Source organism: Phycodurus eques, chromosome 5 (genome assembly GCF_024500275.1).
Source record: "Phycodurus eques isolate BA_2022a chromosome 5, UOR_Pequ_1.1, whole genome shotgun sequence".
NCBI classification, from domain to species: Eukaryota; Metazoa; Chordata; class Actinopteri; order Syngnathiformes; family Syngnathidae; genus Phycodurus; species Phycodurus eques.
The window spans coordinates 28,225,307-28,249,264 of NC_084529.1; the positions used below are offsets into that span (position 1 = coordinate 28,225,307).

Sequence of the window (23,958 nt, forward strand, 5' to 3'; positions counted from 1 at the left end):
CTCTCGAGGATCGCAGGTGCCAATTACAATACAGCAAACAATTACAAATATGGTAACACAACATAAATCTTGCATTGCGCAAATTAATACCAAATTTATAAGAACCCAATGTGTGTGTTATGTGCCCTGCTGCGATAGGCTGGCGACCAGTCCAGGGTGCACCCTGCCTCTCACCCAAAATCAGATGGGATAAGCTCCAGCAGAAAAAAAATATGAATTATAAAAGCTCATTGAACATGAAGTAAGATGCACAAAATATTGGCATCACTGCTCAAATCTTTTTTCCATGACTGTATTATTAACTATGCCAAATATATTCTTAAAATATTCTTAATTGGGGCTAAATAGCCCACTACATCACTGTAGTTTGACTACAGCATGATACTGTTGATTATTAAAACTGAAATGCTAAGACAAGAGTGCGAGAGAGAGAGAAAGCAATACAAGAGACATTACAGTGTGACACAACACTCAGTTTTATATTCCAGAATCAAAACCAATGCAATCAATCACAGATATTGAAAAGGAGATGTGAGAAAATTATCATTTATGATGATATGCATCAAGCCACAGATTCCCTGAGGTCTTCAGTGACCTGCAAAATAAAGTTAACAAAGTGATTAAAATGCCAGTAAGGATGTATTCTTGTCCTACGCAGACACAAATATTTAGAACAGATTTTACCTGATGACATCAATCAGGCCTCTCCTCAGCGTCTTCACTTGGTAAGGAATGTTATGTTTGTCACAGAGGTCCCGCACCAGTGGCGCCACCTGATGATAGTTGTGACGCGGCATCGTCGGGAAAAGACTGGAACGCAATAAGTGCCAACCATTTATTCCTCCAATCGTCTTATGTCCTGCTTATGTGACTTACTGGTGTTCAATCTGAAAGTTGAGGTGTCCGCTGAACCAGTCATTGAAGGGGGACTTCTCAATGTTGCAGGTGGCTTGCAACTAAAGCAAACACAAAACAACCACAATGAACGTGATGAAGTAGTGAAAACAAAGTGCAATAGATTTCCCAGCAGGCACCTGCATGGTGAGCCAGTCCTGATGTTTCTCGTGGTCGATGTCCATCGGGAGATGATTCATCTGAGTCACCCACACGAACCAGTGACTCTCCAGAAACCTGGAAATCACAGCAACACAAAGACATCAACTTTAAAGGTCAAGGAAATAAATGAGATTGTCTCGTCTTGATGACTTTAAATGAACAACAGTGGCCTCTTCAGGCAATCATTATCATTACAGTAGCAATGCGCAGTTGTTTTTTTAATCATTATTTGTCATGGTGGGCACGTGACGCCTTATGAAGCACAGGCTTTCCGAACAATTGTGCCGACAAAGATTCAAAGTTTAAAGGCTTCAGTGATGGTGACATCTGGTGGACAACCGAAGCCATAGCAACCTCTAAAGAGCACAACGGAAGCACTGGCAATGTTTCTCATGTCAGCAATAAAAGTTAAGAAAAGTTTGGTCATTCAAACCAAATAATGATTATATCGTCATTACAATAAAATATGCAGAGGCTCTCCCCCATACTCTACAACACATTCCAGATTAACCCAAAGAACAAATGCAAAATATATTAAATATGGTTAAATTTTGGTCCAGGGTTTATTTAAAGCTTTGAGCTTTATTTAAAAACTGTACTAAAAGTGCCTAACAGGATTAGAGATCCTTCCTACTTTGCAAATGATCATGGTGTGTGAATTCAGAAACATTGTTTTGTGTGTGTGTGTGTATGTGTGGTGTTTTTAAGGAAAACCTTTCAAGATAATGGTTTGTCATTTGGGGACTTGTATGGTTGACTTGCCAAAATACTCTCACTCTCCAAATCTTTATCTCCTCAAAACCCAATTTATAAGTATAATGATGCATCTTATATAACCAGTATGGCGCCAAACCACTCAAATCTTTCAAGCTGTCATTGGCTCAGAATGCGTTGAAACGCCATGAACCAATGAAAAGCTTTGAAACATTTTGAAGGAATGAAGCGCGAAGCGAAACAGCGATGACGTTCGACGCTTCAAACGTCATCGGTCACGTCATCGGTCACGTGATACAAGCTCCGACAGAGTGTTTCAAATCACTCTGCTTCAGCACGAGTGACACAAGCGCCAAAGCCTCGGTATCATTTGCCCATCACTAATTATTTGTATACAGTTAATCGGGTCTCTGCTACTCTGGGGTGGTTGTCCAACCATCATGTGTGAAATTAAACAACCAAGTCAATCTTTTGTTATCTGCCTTTTTCCGAAAATGTGTACGCAAACAATCTATTCTATACCTTTTCCTACTGTTAATTCAAAGGTATGTAAGGCTTATTTACATATTGATAACTGCTCCCAGTCCCCACGCCCATTTCTCTGCCCACTGGGTAAGGTTAGCAGAGTTGCATTGAGTTTTGTTCGATGCACAAATACTCAGCATTTCTTCAAGTTCTTGCAACAAAGGAAGGACACACGTCATTAAGTCCAGGCAGTGGGGTCAACTGCTAATGTTAGCCACTAGCTACACACAGGATGCCGTCGACTGGCTAGCTGTCATTTATTATGAGGGTATTATTGAGTTATTATTATAATAGTTGTTACAGAGCATGTGTTCTTTTTAGGGCGAGGAAACAAGAACGACACAGAATTGAGTGTTGTGTGACAACAATCATTTTCAATGTTTGTTTGTGTTGGACTTGTTCTCGTAAACACAAGTGTATGAACGTGCGTTCAAGATGAATAATAACAATGAGGGAGCACTTTTGCAAGTCAGTATGAAGTAATATTAAGTTAATAGTCCCAAGGATGTGATTTGGTTGATACTAAGTCATTTGCTTCACATTTGGGAGCAATTGGGGGGTTCATTTTCCGACACAATATTATTCAGCAATGATTTAAAACCATGACCCAGCTGCCACAGCACATTAACTTTACATCAAATAGGTGATTAGAAACAGTGTAAGTTTTAGTGAGAGACTAAATCACTTACCTGACTAAAATGATGAGCGCTATTGAGCCCAGGACACCATAAAGTGGAACATAACAACTAAAGTAGCGTAGGTAGTAGGACAAGGACCAGGCCATATCCTTCAAAAGAAAAAAAACTATTTCATATAATGGATGACATTTCTTTATTGAAAATGTATTGTGTATAAGCATTATTACTGTATATATCTTCTAAAATATTAAAAGCAATAAACATTTTACAACTAGACCATATTGGGAAATCATTTATTATCATTATGATTATTAATAATACATTATTATTATTATTATTACTATTACTTTTGTTCAAGTACTAAACTATATAGCGAATTTAAAGGGTTGTATCCTTACTAAGGTGAAGTATTTAGCATGCTCACGATCAAACTAAAACAAATAACATGCTAATGAGCTAAACATGCGAATGAGCTAACTAACATGTTAATGAGCTAAATTTTTAACAAGCTAATTAACTTGTTAATGAGTTACCTAACATGCTAAGGAGCTAGCTCACTAAGTACTAACTAACTAGATAGCTAAATAACTCACCATCATGCTAATGAGCTAAATAACCTGATAATTAGCTAAATAAAAAGCTAGCTTGCTAAGAAGCATGTTAATGAGCTCATTAACTTGCTAAACACACTCATGAGCGAAGTAAATACTAATCGCCGAATGAGCTAACTAAACAACTAACCTTGTACTGAGCAAACTAATGAAATACCTAAGATGCAAATGCGCTATTTTGTTAATTAGTCAGTCGCTAATCAATTAACCAACCAAAATGCTAACAGGCTAACTAACCTGCTAATGAGCAAACTAACCAAATTAAGATGTTATTGAACTAAATGTAGTGAGCAAAACAAAAACATAAAGCTTTTACTAGCAAATAATAAATACATTTAAAAAAGCCCTTTCCTAACAGCTAACAAAATTCTCTATTAGGCAGACAGAAAAGGAAACAGGAAGGCATCATCTTACCACCCAGTCTCGTCGGGAGATCATCACATGCATGATTTGAAGGTGGAAATAAACTGGAATTAGCAGTGGTGGTCCAACTAAAACAGAGCAAGTTGTTGAACATGAACTTCATTGTCATTATACTATATTTAGAAACGAGTGAAAAGATGAGGAGAGTACCCAGGAAGAAGTATTGGTGCTGATAGTTGTATGGCATATGTTTGATCTTTTTGGTGCCATACTGTGTGAGAGAGAGAGAGAGGAGTGCTGAGTTAGGATGACAGGTGTTAGTGGCGAGAGCATGCATCTATGTACAACTTGCCTCTACAGGCTGAGTGGACCCAACAACAAAGATGCGCAGCATGTTGACATCGGGGTCTTTACTGAAGACATTGGGTTTAGCGTGATGTTGGAAGTGTCGATGATTCCACCAGTTAGCAGAAGCTCCCTGTGGGGTAAGGCGGGGGGTGGGGGGAGAAAGTCATTCAATCCACCTCTTTAGGGTTGTAAAAGATGATGTGGTACCTTCAAGTGCCCAATGAGAAACTTGTGCGCAATATGATTCCATGAGGATTTCTTGAAGACAGACAGGTGACCAAAATCATGCTGCAGCCATCCGGCCTGGGTCTTATGATGAAGATAAAAGGCGTCAAGTTAGGGATTCATGTGGTGCATATAGAGTAACAGCTTGACACGAGGCCGTCACATTGTTCCTGTTACCTGTGCAGTCGCCATCAGGACGGAGCAAAGCAGTGTCAGGGTCCAGCTGGTCCCCCAGAGCCACACGAGCAACCAGGCTAGGACCTCCAGCAGCAGGATGTGACCCAGGTGGGCCAAGAAGAAGAAGGCGTGGGCCTGAAACAGACCCTGTTTTTCTGCAAGGGCTTGTAAAGCCTGGAAGTCCTGAATGACTGCAGCCTGGAATCACAGGAGAGGGGCATCAATGCAGAGAATACTAAATATGATCTGTAATACGCATTATATAATTAATATAGTCAAATTCAATGTATAAGGGTTATCAATGCATAGACTACTGGCTGGTGACCAGTTCAGGGTGTAGCCCGCCTCTCGCCCAGTCAGCTGGGATAGGCTCCAGTACGCCCACTACCCGAGGATAAGCGGTACGGAAAATGAATTCATTAATATAGTCAATATATATACACGGCGGCATGGTGATCGACTGGTTAGCACATCTGCCTCACAGTTCTGAGGACCGGGGTTCAAATCCCGGCCCCGCCTGTGTGGAGTTTGCATGTTCTTCCCACAGAACAGACACACAGGAAAGTTAGCTGTTCATTAACCATAATCACGTCAGCACGTTATTCAGACAGTAGCTGACGAAACACTTGAGCACACAGCATACAAGCAAATGTATTTGGTTGACAGGTGTAGGGGCTGTCTCCATCGCCTTCAAAGGAAACACCCACACATTCCTGCAGCTCGCGGGTGAGGCTTATTTTACATACATGCTTTTTGTTAATTCATTAACATTGTGCAAGCTGTTTAATAACACTTCTCTGAGGTGTGTCAAATTTATGAGATGTTTTGGCTTCTTTGGTGGGTTTCTAAATATTTGTTTGCCACACTATATGTTAGACTGATCAGCTTGATTGGTATCGGCCGATAATGAGCATTTTTTGCTGATCGGCTCCGCAAAAGACATTTATTCCGCGTCGCTATCGTGCACAATATATTTGAATCCAAAAGCTACTTTATTTGTAGCCTTGTCGCGTGTCTTTCGACGTAGTAACGTTAATATCTGACCGCCAATAGTTATTTTAACCAAAAAAAAAAACATGTCGGTGATGTGGGACAGACAACACGTAATGCCTGGATCAGACACAAGACAAATTGTCAGAATACTGCAATAAAATCTTGTATTCCGATACCACCGCATCCCGTCTTTTGCGAACACTGGCAATCTTTATCTTGTCAACTCAAACACGACCGGATACACTTGTTACCATGGCGACGACAACAACAATGGATCGCGTCGTGTTTATTATAAGAACAAAATGGCAAAAATGTGTGCTGGTGGTCACCGGTGCTTGGGGGAGGACTTTAATTCAAGGACTGCTTGAGGTATGTTCACATACTTTTGATACACTACCGCTCGCAAGCAGGCAACAAAACGTTATGTAGCCTAGCAAGCAAGTGCTAGCACTAACGGTTGTACATAAACATGCCGGCGTTACGTCGAATCATGCTGGAAAGTTTTGGTGTGTGTGAAGTAATTTAATTAAAATAAAGTAATTTAAGTACAGTGAGTTAGCACCCATTATTCCTGTCATGTTGTAATGTTGGTTTGACCTGACTGATAGAATACATGACCTGAATAGAGAATACTTTTGAACGTACTCAGTATACAAGTATATAGAGTCAAGTCATTTAAATAGACACATTGTCCCATCTTGTGATCAATCGGTGATCGTTTGTTTTAAACTCGCTGCTCGGCCCCAAAAATCCCGACTGTGTAAAGCCTACTATTTGTGATACATTTACTGTATATACGATTTTCACAGTCATCACGGCCCACTGAAAGAAAGCCATAACTACACTGTGGGCTGTGATGAAAATGAGCTTGACACTCCTCATCCAAAAGAGGCTTCTTACATTCTTTTGTCTGTCCTGGCTGGGTTCTGTCGCTGCCAGCTCACCAACCAGCAGAGGCTTCAGAAAGCATTTCACAAACTTCTTGTCAGGGTGAAAAGCAGTAAACGCTTCCTGGAGAACAAAAACAAACAAAAAAGCAACCTAAAATGAGAGGGGTAAAGAATAGAAAATGAAGACAAACAAGCATCGCATACCGTGGCATCCTCTCCAGCATAATGATGGATGACCCGAAACCCTCCAGGGTGCCTCTTGGCCCACTGTGTGACGTTGTACACCTTCCGATCAATCACCAGCCACAGGTCATTCCTGCTGCAGTGGCTCTGCACCTCTTCCCAGGTGTAAACACCGCTGCCGACTGGCTCTGGTTGCTGGCCTCCAGCACCCATTCCTCAGCTCCTCGACACACTAAAAGCAAACACAATGGCGGACACTCTGTAATGTGCTGTGTCGGCAGCCACAGGTGGCGTTTTGACCTGTTGCTATGTGTGCTCTACTTTAAGCAGCCTGCGTGTAACACAAGTTAAGGAAGACAATGAGCAGTGGAACACGCACACAAATAATTCATGATGAATTTGATATGCAGGATGCTATTTAATGTGAAGTTGGACATGCATCATCCTACGCCAGACATCTGCTACAATTGATGCAATTGGGTGGAACTCAAATCGGGGAATATTACGGCGTTTGCTGCACAGCGTGAGTACACGTCATGCAGACAATGCGTTAAATGCATAGAAATCCTCACGAGCACGTCATCAAGCCACGAACATTTTAGAAATGACGCAGGTCCCATCCGTTGCGTGTATGAAGGCTTCCCTGTCGCGCATTCTCGCAGCGTGAAGACAAAACAAATCATCATTGTCGACTTACATGTTTCGGGTTAGGTTCTCACTGTCGGCGCGTTTCAGGCACACGGGCGCGCCTGCACAACACAGTCGCCCCGTTGTCCATTCTCGATCGTAAACAACTGCCAAATTCAGCCTTAAATGTCACTCAACGATGCTCGCAGCTCGCTGACTCTTTCACGCCGTCATTCTGTACAAATTCCGGGGCGATCTTCCGACGGATTTTGGGCCAATCGGCGTACAGTAAATACAGGAACCGCTTGGCGGTGCCCAATTGTGTCTATGTACGCCCATCCACTCGTATGAATTATATGCACTGTATAAAGTATGCAATCCCTGTTTATTTTTCTCTGCTGGTGTTTTAGATATGATATTACCCTTTCCATTGTGTTTCTTATTTTTGGTGTGAATGTGTGCAGATTTGTTTTTTTCAATTCTTCTTATCATAAAACATATGCAACTACAACCAAACTAGATCCAGCCATCCATACGTCTGTGTCAGTCTGTGATTGAAGTATCTGTTCATCTTTCTCTCTGAGATGAAAAATGCATCTTATCTTACTGTATCTTGTATCTACTCTAACCTACCCTTGACGCAAGTGAGGCACTGATAAATTGAGTCACATTTTCAGATTTATGATCTAAACTATCGTATTTTCCATCAAATTGAGCACTCTTTTCACACAGGTAATTCGATTTACACAGAGCGCATCAATGCAATGTCTTACATATTTAAACGGTTACTCATGAAATTATTAAGTTTAGGGATACCGAAATATTTTGATAATTTTTCAAACACTATTTCATCATAAAGATCCAATATTTTAAATGCAGGCAGCTCAACAAATGAATAACAAACAAACAAAAAAACAAAAAGAAATCAATTCAAAATAGTTTTCGATTTGAATTTCACCGTGCCAAATGCCGTACATGTATTTGCACATAATGGACTGGTTAAAACATCTGCCTCACAGTTCTGAGGACCGGGGTTCAAATCCCGGCCCCGCCTGCGTGGAATTTGCATGTTCTCCCTGTGCCTGTGTGGGTTTTCTCCGGGTACTCCGGTTACCTACCACATTCCAAAAACATTCATGGTAGGTTAATTGGAGACTAAATATCCCATAGGTGTGAATGTGAGTGCGAGTGGTTGTTTATTTATACGTGCCCTGCAATTGGCTGGCGACCAGTTCAGGGTGTACCCTGCGCCTCTTCAGGCAAGACATCAACATTAAAGGCAGAGTTTGTAGTTTTAAGAAAACAACACTTTTTGTCATACAGTATATGTTCAAACTGTATGACCTGATAGTCGATTATTAAAATGATCCATTGAAAAATCATCCATCTCTGTCCCCATCTAAATGCCTCTAATTGTAATTATTATTTTTGAAATTGTCCTGCTGCCACAAAAACAGCCAATCGGACCCTGTAGAGACAGACGGTGTGACTGAAGAGCGGCGTGTGTGACACGCCAGCCTCGCTGTCCGTACACCCGGGGGGCTCACGCAAACAAAAGTTAAAAAGAAGGAATTGACAAATCCCGAGACAAAACAAGGGTAAACAGATGTAACGTGCAGTTCGCGCCACTGAGCGGGGTGGCTTTAGTCAGAGAAAAATGAAATTTGAATGTGACATAATACTGACCTCTACTAGCAGGTAGCACAAATGAGCAGCTCCGACAGACACCTTGTCCTTGAGATGACCCGCAAAAACAGTGCGCTTGCATCTCTGACCATCCTAAAAATATAGGAACAATTTCATATAACATGTCTGTGGTTGGAACATGGAGGAGTGAAATAAAAGCACTCGATATGTGTCGTTATACTACGAGCTCGGTGATTCAATGTGTCGCTGTCCCTCAGCACAATGAACAAGCGAGGGCTTGTCGAGACAGGCACTTCACTTTATTTGCGGCTCGATACCATCAAGACACTGTTCGCAGTCATCAAACACTGTGAAAATGGTTCACAAATAAACTCAATGTCAGTTCAAAGATCAGGACGAAATATAATGCACATTGACTGTCTTACTGTTTTAAAAACACTAAACACAATGCACAATGACCTTGCTCTTTGTTCATTTATTAACCAAGACGAGCTGTTTCTTTAGGTTATAGCTCACATTCAAAAGATCGGAACAGGAACAATAAAATGATTAATATGAATAAAATGACGTACATCAAAGCAAAGAACATTTCCCTTTGGTTTCTCAATGACGCTAATGTGAAATTTATAGCTTACTTTCGACCTATTCTGGTTAGATTCCCTTGCCTCGTGTCCTGAAGCTCCCCTCTTTCCTTCGTATCTCTGAACTGTTGTCTTTCCTTGATCTCTCTGAAGCCCAATTCTATGTGACATCACTTTGAAAGAGGTTTGCCAACGTGTGGACGATACTCGCGGCAATCGGGTCAAACTCCCAATCAAAGTCAGCAAAGGCCCGCTTGTCAGATGAACTAAAAGACGGGTGCTGTGTGAAGAGTGATATTTCTTCCCTGAACCCAAGTCATTCGCCATACTAAAAATTACAAGAAGATGAGTTTGCCACAGCTATGTAGTCAGGCAATAAGGTAACAGTTGAGTTAGCCTATTTCTTCTTTGCCTACTACTACTTCTCTCTTTCTTTGTATTTTTCACAAGTGATGATGGCCTGTGTGACGATGCCGCTTCTCGCAGGTTTCTCTTGGTACTTCGACAGACAACTGGCGCGGTTGCGGTGGTGGTGGGGATTTGTAGGTGTCTTAGAAATTGTTGTAATCGTTTTCATCCTGCTTCAAGACCCTGTCAAGTGAATTCAGAGATTTCTAAATACATTATACGTGTTTGAAGATAATTGCTGAAAACGTGCAATGACCGAGAACTATGTAGTACTCAATTGTAATTCATTGGTTTTCACAATTTCAGTTTTCCAGATTTGTTTTTGTGGGGGGCAGGGGGGAGGGGCGTGGCTAAAACGGGCCCCAGTGACGCATTTGAGCGTGCGGCATGAGTCGCCCCTCCCCAACTTTACTGTATACGAGTGCCTTTGTTTGCATCAATAGTTTTCTGGCACAATTGCGAGTTGCAGTTAGCTAGCTACCGACGCCTACCCCTAGAAAATGCACCTTTTCTTTAGTCTGCTGACGTGGCTGCCTTAGAGCGTCTCTTTGTCAGCCATGAGTGCACTCCCATCACACAGAGAAAGACGGAAAAACGAGGACTGGCGAATTCGTTTTTTTAAAGTCCAACTTGACAGCCAGCGTGTGGACAGGGGCTTCGTCCTGGTGTTGCTGCTTTAGAGTGCCTTGTTGTCGCGGTGTGTAAAAGTTGGTGTGGTGATGGAATATATTCCTGCCCCTGCAGGCTTTAAGTAGATATATTTTCGAAGCTCAAACATGTAGTTATGTGTAGGCATAAGAAAGATGCTAGACAAAGTAGCACCGATTTTTCCAGGTCGTAGCAGTGGTATTTAATTGACAGTTAATTGACAGGCGCGGGGTTTCAGCACAATTCAGCGGACATGCCCAACAGCATTCAAGAAAAGAGAGAACAGTTTGCATTTTCATGATTTTGAAGTCTCATTTTAAATGCCAAGCAGTTTTTTTTTAAAAATCATTCAAATTTGGCAGGCTTGTTCACAACACTTGTTAAATTTAGAAGTCATTTGTTTTCATTTTACAGGGACTTAAACAATCTTCAACATCGCAAGTGGCTAACATTGTAATGGTTCATTTGCCTGAACTCTGAGCGGGCAGTGTGGGTTTCAGTTCTATGGTAGTCTGTGTCTCTATTTGGCCTGTGATTGACTGGTGACCAGTCCAGGGTCTAGTCTGCCTTTTGCCAACAGTCACTTGGCATAGGCTACAGCTCTCTGTGACCCTGAACATGGTAAGCGGTACGGAAAATGGATGGATGAATATTTGTCATGGCATCATTAGTTCATTTGCATTCACCTCGACAGTCACATTCGTTGACCTCTTCAGCTGTCTTGTCTGTCGGCTGCTCAAAGTGGGTCGTGTCATTTCAGGGTGGGTTCAATGTGAAGCAGAAATGTGCAAATCAGCATATCAGATAGGATTATCTTCAAGCAGCCAGAGGCCCCGCCTCCTTGTTGGGCAGCTTCAAAGACTGAGGTGCTGAACAACTGACCCCAACGGCTTTTCACTGCTTTTCTTCACAGTCATAACCCATTTGGACAGTGGTGTGGTCTAGACGGATGATTTGCCGTACATTTTTACATGTGGTCTATACTACAAAAGTCCAGGTCACCTTGGCTTTCTTGTTAGAACAACCTTTTTGACAAATGTAATTTTGACATGAGTACATAGAAGCGCAGACATTCATTTGGGTTCCATTCCATTTAGGTGTGTGAGAGGTAACTTTTTATAGTATTTAAAGTGTTTTTTTTTTTTTTAGATAACAGTTAACTTCGTCATGCACAGTCTGAGCAATTCGTAGCACATTCCACAGCATGGTATACAAGTAGAACTTGTCATGAGTAAAACAATCTATGCTGTATTTGGGGTCCCTGCTTTACGACGTTACAGCTTTATGCAAATAACTAGTTTGCGTGTGGTGTAAGAATACAATGGTGCCTTGACTTACAAGTTTAATTTGTTCCGTGACTACGTTCATAACTCAAAACGCTTGGACCTCAAATCATCTTTCCCCATTAAAATGAATGGAAATGCCATTAATCCGTTCCACCCTCACACAAAAAATAGAAATAAATAGAAAAATAAAAACAATTGTGAAATGTTTTTAATAAGAAACAAACATACTACAGTAATGTACTTTATTTAAACAAATCCAGTTATAACATAATTAGATCATCATTTAAATAATTAGATAGAATTTAAAGAATTAAGTAGTTTGGGCATCATGATTTCATGCTTCAATCCCATAGACAAGCTGCAGTAATATTAGTCTTTTTAAAAAAAAATAAAACCAAGGATAAAGAATGTATGCCTGTGAGTATTCTTATATTGTCAGTCTACATGGGTTGCCGCACCATTTGTTGTCACATATCCGTTGCTTAAAGGGTTATAACGACTGCAACATCGATGCTAGTTTCATTAGCCCATCTTTGCCATTTTGCATTATATGTTAGCATTAAGCTAAGATACTTTCGTAAGTTATGTGGTTTGGTTATATACAGTACACTTGTAACTCCGTTATATATTTATAACTTCAGCTGGGAGTGGCTATAAATAGCTGCTTACTGTGTATTGAATTGTTCACTGCCTGCTGCTTGTTGGGAAGTTGGCTGCCACCATTTGGCACTCATAAAGCAAATCTTTGCTTGCAACTGAAGAGAAAAAATATGTCCGCGCAACGGCTCCTATCTTGAAGAATCTGTAAGTCGGGTCACTCGTGAATTGATGCACCACGGTACATCATCGCGTGGCAGAGGAAAGCACACTCATTTATCATCGTACTCGATGTTTTTCATTTGATCACATTTATTTACATGTATTTCATGTAAGTATTTACTCTAATTAGTCGAAACTACTATGTGGTGTAGGTTAGTTATAGGCGGTGTGTTTTGACAGTGTATTTTGACTTCCATAGAAATTCTGGTTACAGAGCCGGCATAGGAATGGAGCTCTGTCATTACCGCTCTGTAGCCAAACCCTGCACACTGAAACAAATAGTCACGTATGGTTATTAGGACATTGCTAAAACAACAAATTTTATGTTGGCTGCTCTGTCCTGTATTGGTGTGCCTGTTTTGTGTCTGTAGCTGAATGTAAAACAGAGTTTGTCGTCAGTTTTTTAACTGGTCAATAAAAAGCGGTGAGACAAAGCAGTGGCCATTTCGAGGTCATCTTTTACTTCTCTAAATGTACGACTACAACTGTCCTCCTATATTTGCAATTATTTGCAAATTTCCCGATTGTGGGACTCATAAAGGTTATCTTATTTGTCCTTTTATATGAAGAAACTACAAGTGGTGTATTGACTTATGAGTTGAATTCGTTCCGTGACCACACTCTTAACTAAAAAAAAATCTCCAAATCTCCTTTCCCCGTTGAAATGAATGGAAATGCCATTAATCTGTTCCAGCCAAACAAAAAACACAAAAGCCATTGTGATGTGTTTTGAATAAGAAAAATTGCACTCTAAAGTATTTTATTTGATAAAAACATAGAGTAATAACAATTATATTGAACGAAATCATGATTTTATGCTTCATTACCCATTGACATTGTGCTTCTTCTGGTGTGTGCAGCGGGGGGAAGTATAATACAGACAATATTGGTTGTTTTTCGCAGAAAATAAAGAATGTATGCTTGTGAGCATTGTTCTGTGGTCTGCCTGCATAAGTTATTGCACTGTTTGTGTTTAAATATATGTTGCTTAAAAGGTTATAAGTACTGCAACATCGATGCTAGTTTCATTAGCCCAGCTATGGCATTTTGCACCGTGTCTTAGCATTAAGCTAGCGGATTTTCGCAAGTTATCTGGTTCGGTTAAATACACAATGTGTAATTCTCATATTTTTGCTTAAACTTTAACTGTGAATATCACAAAACAGCTTGAAGAAGAAAGCACTTGATTTTTTTTTTTTTTTTTTTTTTTTTTTTTTTTTTTAAAGAATTCTTTACTCTCTGCAGTTTGTTGAGAAATTCGCTGCCAGATTGTCCGACCTCATATCTCGAAAAACTAGTAAGTCAAGTCACCCGTAAGTCGAAGTACCACTGTACTGTGTAGCGCCACAATGACATGCAGATTTGAGTGTCAGTCGTATCATATTTCAAAGTTTATAGTTACCCGCGAGTTTACTGAGGTCACTGACAAAGACTGTACAGTATTTTATTGAGTTTGAGTGTGCACTCATTGACCATTAGGAACATTACCTGTTCATTAGGTAGACCTACACAATACAACAGAAACCAATACAATAAATGTATCAAAAATTCCGCCTTCACGAAGATACATAGAGACAACACATTACAGCGGGCATCCTGCGCACCTGCCAAACAAAATCATAGTTCATTCATGAGCCATTTTTGCAAGCTTTAGGTTTCAAGTTAACTTGTTGTTGTCAAATCTATTTTTTTTTTTTTTTTTTACTTTTACTGCACCTTTACTTGTTTTAGAAAGGTGTGTGTGAGAGAGAGAAAGCAATTGAATAGAGGCTACGTTGTACACATACTCACACATTTGACAATGTGATTTGATGCCCACCGTTCCGGTTACACAGTGGGAGAGAAGGAAGCAAGGGGAGGAAGAGGGAGGAAGAGGGGAAGGCAGCAGTTGAATGTGAACTGCCTCACTGATGGCAACAACATCAGGACGAGGCTTGCAGTCAGCTTGACAGTGTTGCTAAAATGTGCAATTACTTGCTCCTTTGTGGATCGGACCTTTGGATGGACCTCAGCCTCTTTCTAATTGGGAGTAGCTGCATTAACTTCCTTTAAGTGTTTTTCTTTGCCGCTGGCCAGGTCACCGAGCTGAGCACTTTGTGGGCTCATCCACGAACGCGGAGCGGGGAGATGGACAGTAGGTGACAATTTAATGTGCTAAAGTGGCACTTTTGAACCTCAGTCTTCAGAAAAAGTGTTGATCACGTGACATAAAATGTTCGTAAAAATAATGACTGAGAAAGGAAAGGGGAAGACTGGAAAAGAGCCAACTCAAAATTGGGTTTTATATATTAGAGCTTGACTACCTGTAGTACTACTCGTACTACTACTACTACTACTACTACTACTATTTTTATTACGCCACATTTCCACATTGTGCTAGATGAAGTCACAAAGAGATGCCTAGCCGAGTGTGGCATGGCGACAGTTAATTGGCCTGAGGCGTGATGCTTTTTGCAAACTCCAAACAAGAGCAGCTCCTAAGTTCGCCTGTCATCGCATCACATGATTCTACTCTGACTCAAACACCTAGTCAGGGGGCCACACAATGGGCAACTCCTCTGGGAAGGGCGAGGGAGACGAGGAGCAGGAGGGGGAGGAGGAAGAGGAGAAAGACGGTGAAGAGGTGGAAATAGTGCAGAAGAAGAAGAAAAAAGAGGAGGACGTGGAGGAAGAGCTACCGTTAGGGGTGGACGAGTTGCTGGAGAGCGGAGATCCAGTGTTGGACCTGAGCTACCGTAAATTTAGGCGTTTACCTGCTCGTGTTTGTGGACTGACACATGTGGAGAAGCTCTATGTTTGTGGAAACAGCCTACGTACTCTTCCCGAAAGCATCACCCAGCTGCAAGGTCTGCGGATTCTCGCCCTGGACTTCAACAAGATGGAGGATGTTCCTCTCGCCATCTGCCAGCTGGCTAACCTCAGCCGCCTCTACTTGGGCAGCAACCGCCTCATGACACTGCCCCCCGAGCTGAAGAACCTGCAGAGTCTTCGCTGCCTGTGGCTGGAGAGCAACTACTTCCAATGGTTTCCCAAAGAACTCTATGAACTTCCAAACCTTAGGTCCCTGCAAATAGGTAACAACCGACTCAAGACGTTGCCTCCTGACCTGTGCTGCATGGAGACTTTGAGGGGACTGTGGCTCTACGGGAATCGTTTCCAGACATTCCCCAAAGTCCTCCTAAGCATGGAGGGCTTGGAGATCCTGGACCTTGATCGCAACAAGATTTCAGAGTTCCCCAGCCTGAAGCGCATTCGATCCCTTCGCCTCTTCTCCTATGACCACAATCCGGTTAAGGAGCCTCCTAAAGTGGGCGAGGAGGTGGTAGTGGTCGGGGAAGGTGCTGCAGAGTTCTTGGAGGAGCGTGAGGCCAGGAAGGACAGGCGACGGAAGGAGGCCGAGGAGGCAGCTCTGGCAGGAGAGGAGACCATCATCCACGGTATCTTAAAGAACAGCAGCTCCAAACAAGCCGCCAATGAGGATGACTTTAAGGAAGAAAAGGAGGCTGGATCTCCAATACTCGAGTCCGACGCCGACAAGCTAGAATATGATGAGGAAGCATTTGAGTATGAGACGGAAGAACTGATTTACGAGGGAGAGGGCCTGGAGTATGATGGAGCGGAGCTGGAGTATGACACGGCTCACATGGAATACGGGTATGAGGAGGAGATGGAGAAGAAGGTGGAGGCTTGAGATCAAACCTCCATCCAGACTGAAAGGATCTGCAGGCAGGTGGACACAAAGGTTTTTTTAGCACTGCTAATTTTTTGTCTCTTTATCTGCGAAAATGAATATATGAGTTTCATCTCAGGCTACACTGAAGAAGAGCAGGACTGCGAGTGTGTATGCATGTGCACACGTGTGTGTGTGCGTGTGCGTGCGTGTGTGCGTGCGTGTGCGTGCGTGTGTGTGATGGTCGCATTATTAAATTGAGGAAGCCACCTGAGGAAGCTACTGTCAATCATTTCTAATAGATACGTAATAATATTCTAAAGAAAGCCCACTAGTTACTTTCAGCTGCTTAAAGGTAAAAAAGGGCAACACTTAGTTTTTGCAAAATTACATTGGTACTAGGGATGATCATACAGTAATTTATCAAATGTCAATTAATTGATCAAAATTCTGTTGATTGCGTGGACTTGATTGTTGATTATTCATGTCTTGAAGCAGTTAAGACAATAAGCAGTGTACTACTTTGCTGCACAAGCAGACACACTGCGAGTTCAGCTGCAACTAGTTTGATGTCTAAAGAAGTACAGCAAGACATCAGCTATGGGAACTTGAGCGACAGCCAGGCTACAGCACAAACTCCTCTGGGCACCATTATTCTGATCAAAAAGCGGAACACCCAGAGAGATTTGCCCTTCTCATTAAAAATAATGAAATTGTTGGTTAATAAAAGACAGTGGGAGTTGGAAATCTGTATGATCGCTAGTTGATACCGACTTGATTTGACCTCAACAGAATAAGGTACACAAACTGTAACCTCGGAGTCCAGTAATAAGCCTAATGGGCTGAATTACTATAGACTGCACATGAGTGCCCGATGTACAAGGTTACGGCATCCATCCATTTTCTGAGCCGCTTCTCCTCACAAGGGTCGCGGGCGTACTGGAGCCTATCCCAGCTATCGTCGGGCAGGAGGCGGGGTACACCCTGAACTGGTTGCCAGTCAATCGCAGGGCACATACAAACAAACAACCATTCGAACTCACATTCACACCTACGGGCAATTTAGAGTCGTCAATTAACCTACCATGCATGTTTTTGGGATGTGGGAGGAAACCGGAGTGCAACATGCCATTTTTTTTTTTTTTCCCCCTAACCAGGAAAAATGGTGTTGACGATGGATGGATGGATTTTTTTATACCCTGTAGCTGTCACAATGCTTTTCAAATGATGCACTCTGAGAGACTGAAAAGAAGTCCTCGTGCACTGATTACAGATGTGATTCATGAAAGGTCATCAGGTGTGCTGCGGGGAAATATCCAATTTCACTGAATTTCTCTGAAGAATATTGTTTATTTATTACAAATCATGTATTGTGGTTCATCGATCTATGCTAGCAACGAATATTCGAATAATTAAATGCCCTTCCACTAGATGGCAGAAGGTACAATTCACCTGGGCAGCCACCTATTGCCATTAATACAACAGAATAAGACTCATTCTGTTGGTGGTGGTGTGCTGTGAGATTTGTCTAGTGTAAAATACAGTATATGCCTTGGCTCAATAAAGGTTGGGAAATACTGTCCTAGTGTACCCCTCTATCTTTCTGACTGTGTACATCACATTGCAGAATATGCACTCATCGTCTTCCGCGTCTGTTTTATGTACCTAGGGGCACACCTCAAGGCGACCATGGAAAAGAATGTATTGGATTTAGAGCTACAAAATATTTATGACGTGCCAAACACACGAGCCTTTTCCCGGTGTCAGCGTTGTGTAAGCACTGCTGCTAGGCCTGACAAAGAAGATTGCACGTCGCCTCACCATAAAAGGCAAGCCGACATGGAGGGAGGCTTCAACCAGGAAGCAACATGCAGCACAGTTGAGAGTTTCGTCACTAAGCTGCACCTGCTTGTAGGCCACAGCTTCCCGTCCATCATCAACTTTGTATACTTTTTTTCCCCCAACCTCTGTGTCCACACCTCCTCCACCTGTATCTCTGAACGTGAACATGCCGTCCTCGCATCCCCACAGTCATTATTCATGGAGGGTTCTAAGTGTAATGCAATCCTTGCATCTTTTTTTCCCTTCTCATTGAAAGAGTGAAATATTAATCACCGTGCTGAAATATTCATGCAGCAGGGTATTCTCATGTGTTTGTCTGTCTTTGCTGCTGGCGTTGCCCAGCACACTCAATCTGACGATTGCTTTACTGGGATATTTATCATCCGAGAACACAAGATTCCCACATGAAAGGGCATGCATTAAATATCTGGATGCAATCAAATTTCTTTTTCATGATCACTATCCATCCATTCCTATACTAGTGCCTGTCGTCATTAGACTTTAGGCGAGAGTAGAGCACACCCAGGACTGGTCTCCAGTCAATCACAGGTCATTATCCCTAAATATTCCAAAGTATGTTTGGAGTAATTGAGGTCGTTGGTCTTAAAGTACAAGAAAAAGGCATCACGTCATGTTAAAGACACTCCGAAGTGAATTCAGAGATTTCTTTTTCGAAATACATTATACATGTTTGAGGATAATTGCTGAAAACCTGTAAAGACTTAAGAACTATGTAGTAGTCAATTGTGGAGAAGAAACTATGTTTCACCATTTCAGTTTTCCTGATTTTTTGTTTTTTTTGGCGTGGCTAAAACGGCGCCCGATGACGCACTTTGGCATTTGGTAGGAGTCGCCCCTCTATAATCCTACTATATAAGAACTTGAGCATCTTTGTCCGCATCAGCGGTTATCCGGCACAATTGCAACATGCAGTTAGCAAGCCTACACCCCAAAAATACATCTTCCCTTCGGATAGGACGCTGGTGTGGCCGCTTTAGAGCGCCTCGTTGTTGGCCTCGACAGCACAAATGTCAGACAGAGAAAGACTGAAGAGCAAGGGTTTGGGTGGAATTTTAGGAAAAAAGTCAGACTTAACAGGCAACATGTGGACCAGGACCTCGGGCTGGCGTGAGCGTTTTAGAGCGCCTCATCGTCATCGTGTGGAAAAGCCCCGCAATGACCTTGTAGGATTTATTCCAGCCAATGGAGGCTTTGAGCAGATATATTTTTGCAGCTCAAACGTAGTTATGTGTAAGCCTAAGAAAGATGCTAGATGAACTACCATACATTTTTCCAGGTCATAGTGCTGGCATTTGATTGCCCTTTGAGCAGGTCATGGTTTCAGCGCATTCAGCGGACACGCCCACAGCGCCTGAGAGCAAAGAGAACGGCTTGATTTCTTTCCAAAAAACTCACTTTTTGTTGTTTGACTTTTTGTTTCTACTCGGCGATTATTGTAATCATTCAAATTTTGCAGGGTTGTTCACAACACGTTTCTCTGTGGGTTGTCAGCTTTTTTGTCACTTTACATGGATTTTAAAATGCTTGTTGTGTGGAATGAAGGGCCCCCAAATTTGGTAAATGCTTGTTAATGAACACCTTGGTATGTTCACTGTCGTGAAACAAATTCATTCTCCAAATGAATGCTCTGCATATTATTTTCTCTATATTTTCTAATTGCATCTTATGTATTTCTTGTTTTGACAGAGCAAGCGTATATTTGACTTGTGTGTGCACGATATGAACCCTGTGCACTTTTGGACCCTCAGTATTGTACAGTGATGCCACATGATGAAAACACAAACTGCTTCAGACTGGGTTCAGCGCTGGGTGGCAGGAGAGGCTGACACGCCACAGACGTCTGCGCACTCCCTCGCGATATTTAGCTTTTTTGTTTACTTTCTTCTAATCCTATGTAGGTCAGTGAACACGAGCAAACGGCACCCTCACTTTCCACTCCTGTGTGGCTGCAAGATTCTCAACACAAACATGCAACTTCATCAAGATGATGCCATCCCTGCACAATCCACTGACATCCAATACAAAGATTCTGCCTTTATACAGTCAACTTAAATAGCTCTCAATAGAGTGCAGGCATTGGGCAAGGTTAAACCAAAGTAAAAAAAATAAAACATACATTGGATCAGGTCAGTTTTTAGTAAGTATGTACTTCTTAGATAGTGGAGGATAAGTATCCATTTATGGACACTTCAGATAAGTGGTGTGCAAAGGTGAGTCGTCGCCGGGGGTGTTCGGGGTGCTGTTGGACGTTTTCCCCCTCAAAAACCAATCGTCAACATCGGGTGTTTTGATGCCCCCCCATCTGGATGCCGTGAGCCAACGCCCCTTCCCCTTCACCTCCCTTTGCATTCCACTGCTTCAGATGTTTTGTAATATTTTGTTCTGAGCCATTCCTTTGTGTTTTTAGTGTTTGGCGCTATTACTTTTGTAGGACCCGTGACTGACAACTGAGACCAATGTTTCTAAAAATAGTCAGCAGATTCTACGCCAGAATGTCTCAATAGTTTACATTTCATCGTGTGTTTCACAGAATCAAGACACACCATGATGCTAGATATAACAAAGCAGTCCCAGAACATAAGTGAGTCAACTCCATCTTTCACAGTAGGGACAGTGTTCTTTTCTTTTGCTTCTGCATTTTTGCTTCTGTGAACATAGTGCTGGTGTGACTTGCCAAATACCTCCAGTTTTGTCTTGTCAGTCCAAAGAATATTTTCCCAGAGGCTTTGTGGCTTGTTATTGAGCATTTTTGGAAATTCCCATCTCGTTATTTTATGTTTTGCAATCAACAGTGGAGTCTTCTTACTCGGCCTCTGCAGTCAAGCACTTTGGCTCAAACGAGTGTGCTCTCTGACACTGCAATGTACCTAGACTTTGGTGTTCACCTCAAATCTCTTTGTGGGCTCTTTGGTGACCAGTCATATTATGTGTCTCATCTACGTATCATCAATTTCCCTCTTGCGGCGATATGCTGGGAGGTTGACTATGGTTCCTTGGATTTTGAACTTTTGAATAAGTTGCACAACTATTGTCAAAAGAACATCAAGTTTGTCATCAAGTTTATAGCCTTTACCTTTAACATGTTTCTTTATAATTTCCTTTCTAATCTCACAAACTCTCTCCTTACTTTTCGGTGGTCCATGTTTAGTGTGGCACATACCTAATCGCACATAAGACTACTTATCAACCTTTAAATAGGCAGATTCACTGATTACAAGTTTGAGGACACCTATAATGCTGTTATGGAACACACCTTAGTTCAAAAATGTTCCAGTGATCTTTTACATGGTATCCTGTTGAACCACAAAAATAAAGCCGTGCTTGATTTTCATTAGTTAGTTTTTTAGCTCATTTTCATTTATCATTAATTTCCGTGACCATGTTTTTTTTTTTTGTCTTTAACAGAAGGGTACCATCAGTTAGAAATGGACGGATGGATTCCAATGATGGCAAACTACACAATGCGGCATATTACGATCTGCCATGACAAATTGTCTTTTTCCTTTCTTTGCGAGCAGATGCCATTGACTGGGGAGGCTCAATTTAGTATCCATGTTAGTTTTGGAGGCATAGCAGCAAGCAGCATACCATGCACTGCCGTTACTATTCCCGCATAATATTGTTAGATGCCTCTCATTTTCTTCTACCACTTTGCTTTTAGTGTTCTTTTTAACAGAAGAAGCATACTGTAAGTGATGCAATCATACCTCATCTATTCATGGGCACACTTTGGGGCAAAATCAGTCTCAATTTCTGAAAGATAAATATTGTATCAATGGGCACGTATACCGTCTGCCTGCAAGGAACGATAGTAAAATGATTATTATGTAAGATGTATATTTTGGTTGTAGTTTCAGTGGTATAGAATCGCTTGCATTAATGATATAATGACAACCTGCATACAAAGTCCCACTACTCCACGTCATCAATGGAATATCCCTTGCCTGCCCTGCTACTCCTCTGCATCATCAGATTCTCTCACCATAAGACGACGATCATGAAGGTTGCTGGTGGTCAGTCACAGCCTCTCAGTCATCACAACTGTCTTCTCCTGCTCAGCCAAGTGAGACCGTATAGTAATGGAAATGTCATTGGATACATTGATGGATGACAAAATCCTCACAGAATGTTGGCCAGCACTGTAAGCACAAATAAAAGAGGCAAATATTGTCTTGACAGCTTTCTTTTAGAATTAATGGAACACAACTCAACTAGAAGTGGTCAGAATTTGGACTTGCAGTGGATAGTGATGTGGATCTTTGTTAAATGAGTGCAGAAGAAAACAACTGCCTTAAATTGCATTTTCGTCTTACATCAAAGTAACCAGATACAGATACATACAGTCCCTCATTGAAGAGTGCTGTTTCATCAATAACACATTAGGTAAAACATAGGGTACCACAAAGATAATAATTCAGTGCAGCTCTACATCATAATATAGGACACATTTTCTTACATTTATACATATATGACAGGGTCAAATAAAAATAAAACTGATCATTATTTCGAGTTATGGATCCCATTAGACAATACAGGTGTACGGAGGAGTGGATATTTGTGTGTGTTCAATCAGTCATATTCTTAGACGTTTCCCCAATTTATGTAACATTCTATCGTCTTTTATTGAAACGATCTTAATCTCGCCAGGCAGGAGACATGAGCCCGGTTTTACCTCACAGATTATACAAACGGTTCATTAGAAGAAAAAGGATATGCAACAGCTGAGCTGTGACACAATTCAATGCTTCCTTTTTGCTTGTCCTTATTAAGGTCGCAGGGAGCTGGAGCCAATCCCAGCTGACTTGGGGTTTAGTGGACTACACCCTGGACTCAATCCCAAGGCACATAAAAGCAACAGACAACCATTCACACGCGGTCACACCGTCACTGAGTGGGAACTGCACCCATGCTGACTGCAGTCAGGCCATTAGAGATGCAATATTGAAAAAATAATAACAAGGCTCAGTTTTGATTGACAGAGATAAATAAAAATAATAATAAACAAATATACATTATACTGTACGTATCTGATTAGCCTGCGATTGGCTGGCAACCAGTTCAGGGCGTACCCCGCCTTCTGCCCGATGACAGCTGGGATAGGCTCCAGCACGCCCGCGACCCGCGTGAGGAGAAGCGGCTCAGAAAATGGATGGATGGATGGTATCTGATTAGACTTTGTATGTCTACTTAAGTGTCAAATCAGTATTACATTTTATGAGTCTATGAAAAGTGTTAGGTATATACAATTGTATATTTGATTGATTTTCCTTATTCTCTTCATCTCAGACAGTTGTTCTTTATTATAATGTATTCATAATATATGTGCTTGGTGTAAAGATGACTGGCCTTACCTGAAATTCAACGTTAAGCCGCTGGATGGCAGTGTGACGCCACACTGGCCTCGGACTATAACAGTGAGGTTATGTAAAAATGATGGATGGTTTGAAATTTGCATTGACGTCTTGATAAAAACGTCCAGTAGAGGCAGGATGATAATTGGAAGAAAATGTCCACACGCGCCATCTGTATACGATACATCTACATGTACATCACATTATAATCTCAGGCACCCTCTGGTGTATTGAGGACATTAAATCAGAAAAAAGAAAAGAAAAAGAAAAACAGAACAGCCTGAGCTGAATATCTGTGTGATTCCTCAAAAAATCTAATTCCCTTGCGCATTTTC

General features: G+C 41.6%; 2 protein-coding genes across 6 annotated transcripts; one reads left to right on the plus strand and one right to left on the minus strand.

Moving 5' to 3' along the window:
* Positions 1–458: 458 nt before the first annotated feature.
* fads2 (fatty acid desaturase 2) lies at positions 459–9,736 on the minus strand. 5 transcript variants are annotated; one of them, XM_061675985.1, is made up of 15 exons: positions 9,633–9,736; positions 9,296–9,344; positions 9,037–9,129; positions 6,745–6,955; positions 6,551–6,661; positions 4,658–4,855; positions 4,463–4,564; positions 4,260–4,385; positions 4,118–4,178; positions 3,959–4,035; positions 2,985–3,082; positions 1,035–1,131; positions 877–956; positions 685–810; positions 459–595 (listed from the first exon to the last, which is right to left on the minus strand). In XM_061675985.1, exons 4-15 carry the CDS (start codon positions 6,934–6,936, stop codon positions 544–546), a joined length of 1,320 nt encoding a protein of 439 aa, XP_061531969.1. In that variant the 5' UTR covers positions 6,937–6,955; positions 9,037–9,129; positions 9,296–9,344; positions 9,633–9,736; the 3' UTR covers positions 459–543. The 5 variants fall into 5 exon arrangements, with proteins under 5 accessions (XP_061531969.1, XP_061531968.1, XP_061531967.1 ...); XM_061675984.1 differs by having other exon boundaries at positions 9,221–9,344; XM_061675983.1 differs by having other exon boundaries at positions 9,218–9,344.
* A 5,548-nt stretch (positions 9,737–15,284) lies between these two features.
* On the plus strand, positions 15,285–16,430 carry LOC133402576 (leucine-rich repeat-containing protein 10B). Its single transcript, XM_061676481.1, has one exon. The coding sequence runs from the start codon at positions 15,285–15,287 to the stop codon at positions 16,428–16,430; it is 1,146 nt and encodes a 381-aa protein (XP_061532465.1).
* The last annotated feature ends 7,528 nt before the right edge of the window (positions 16,431–23,958 follow it).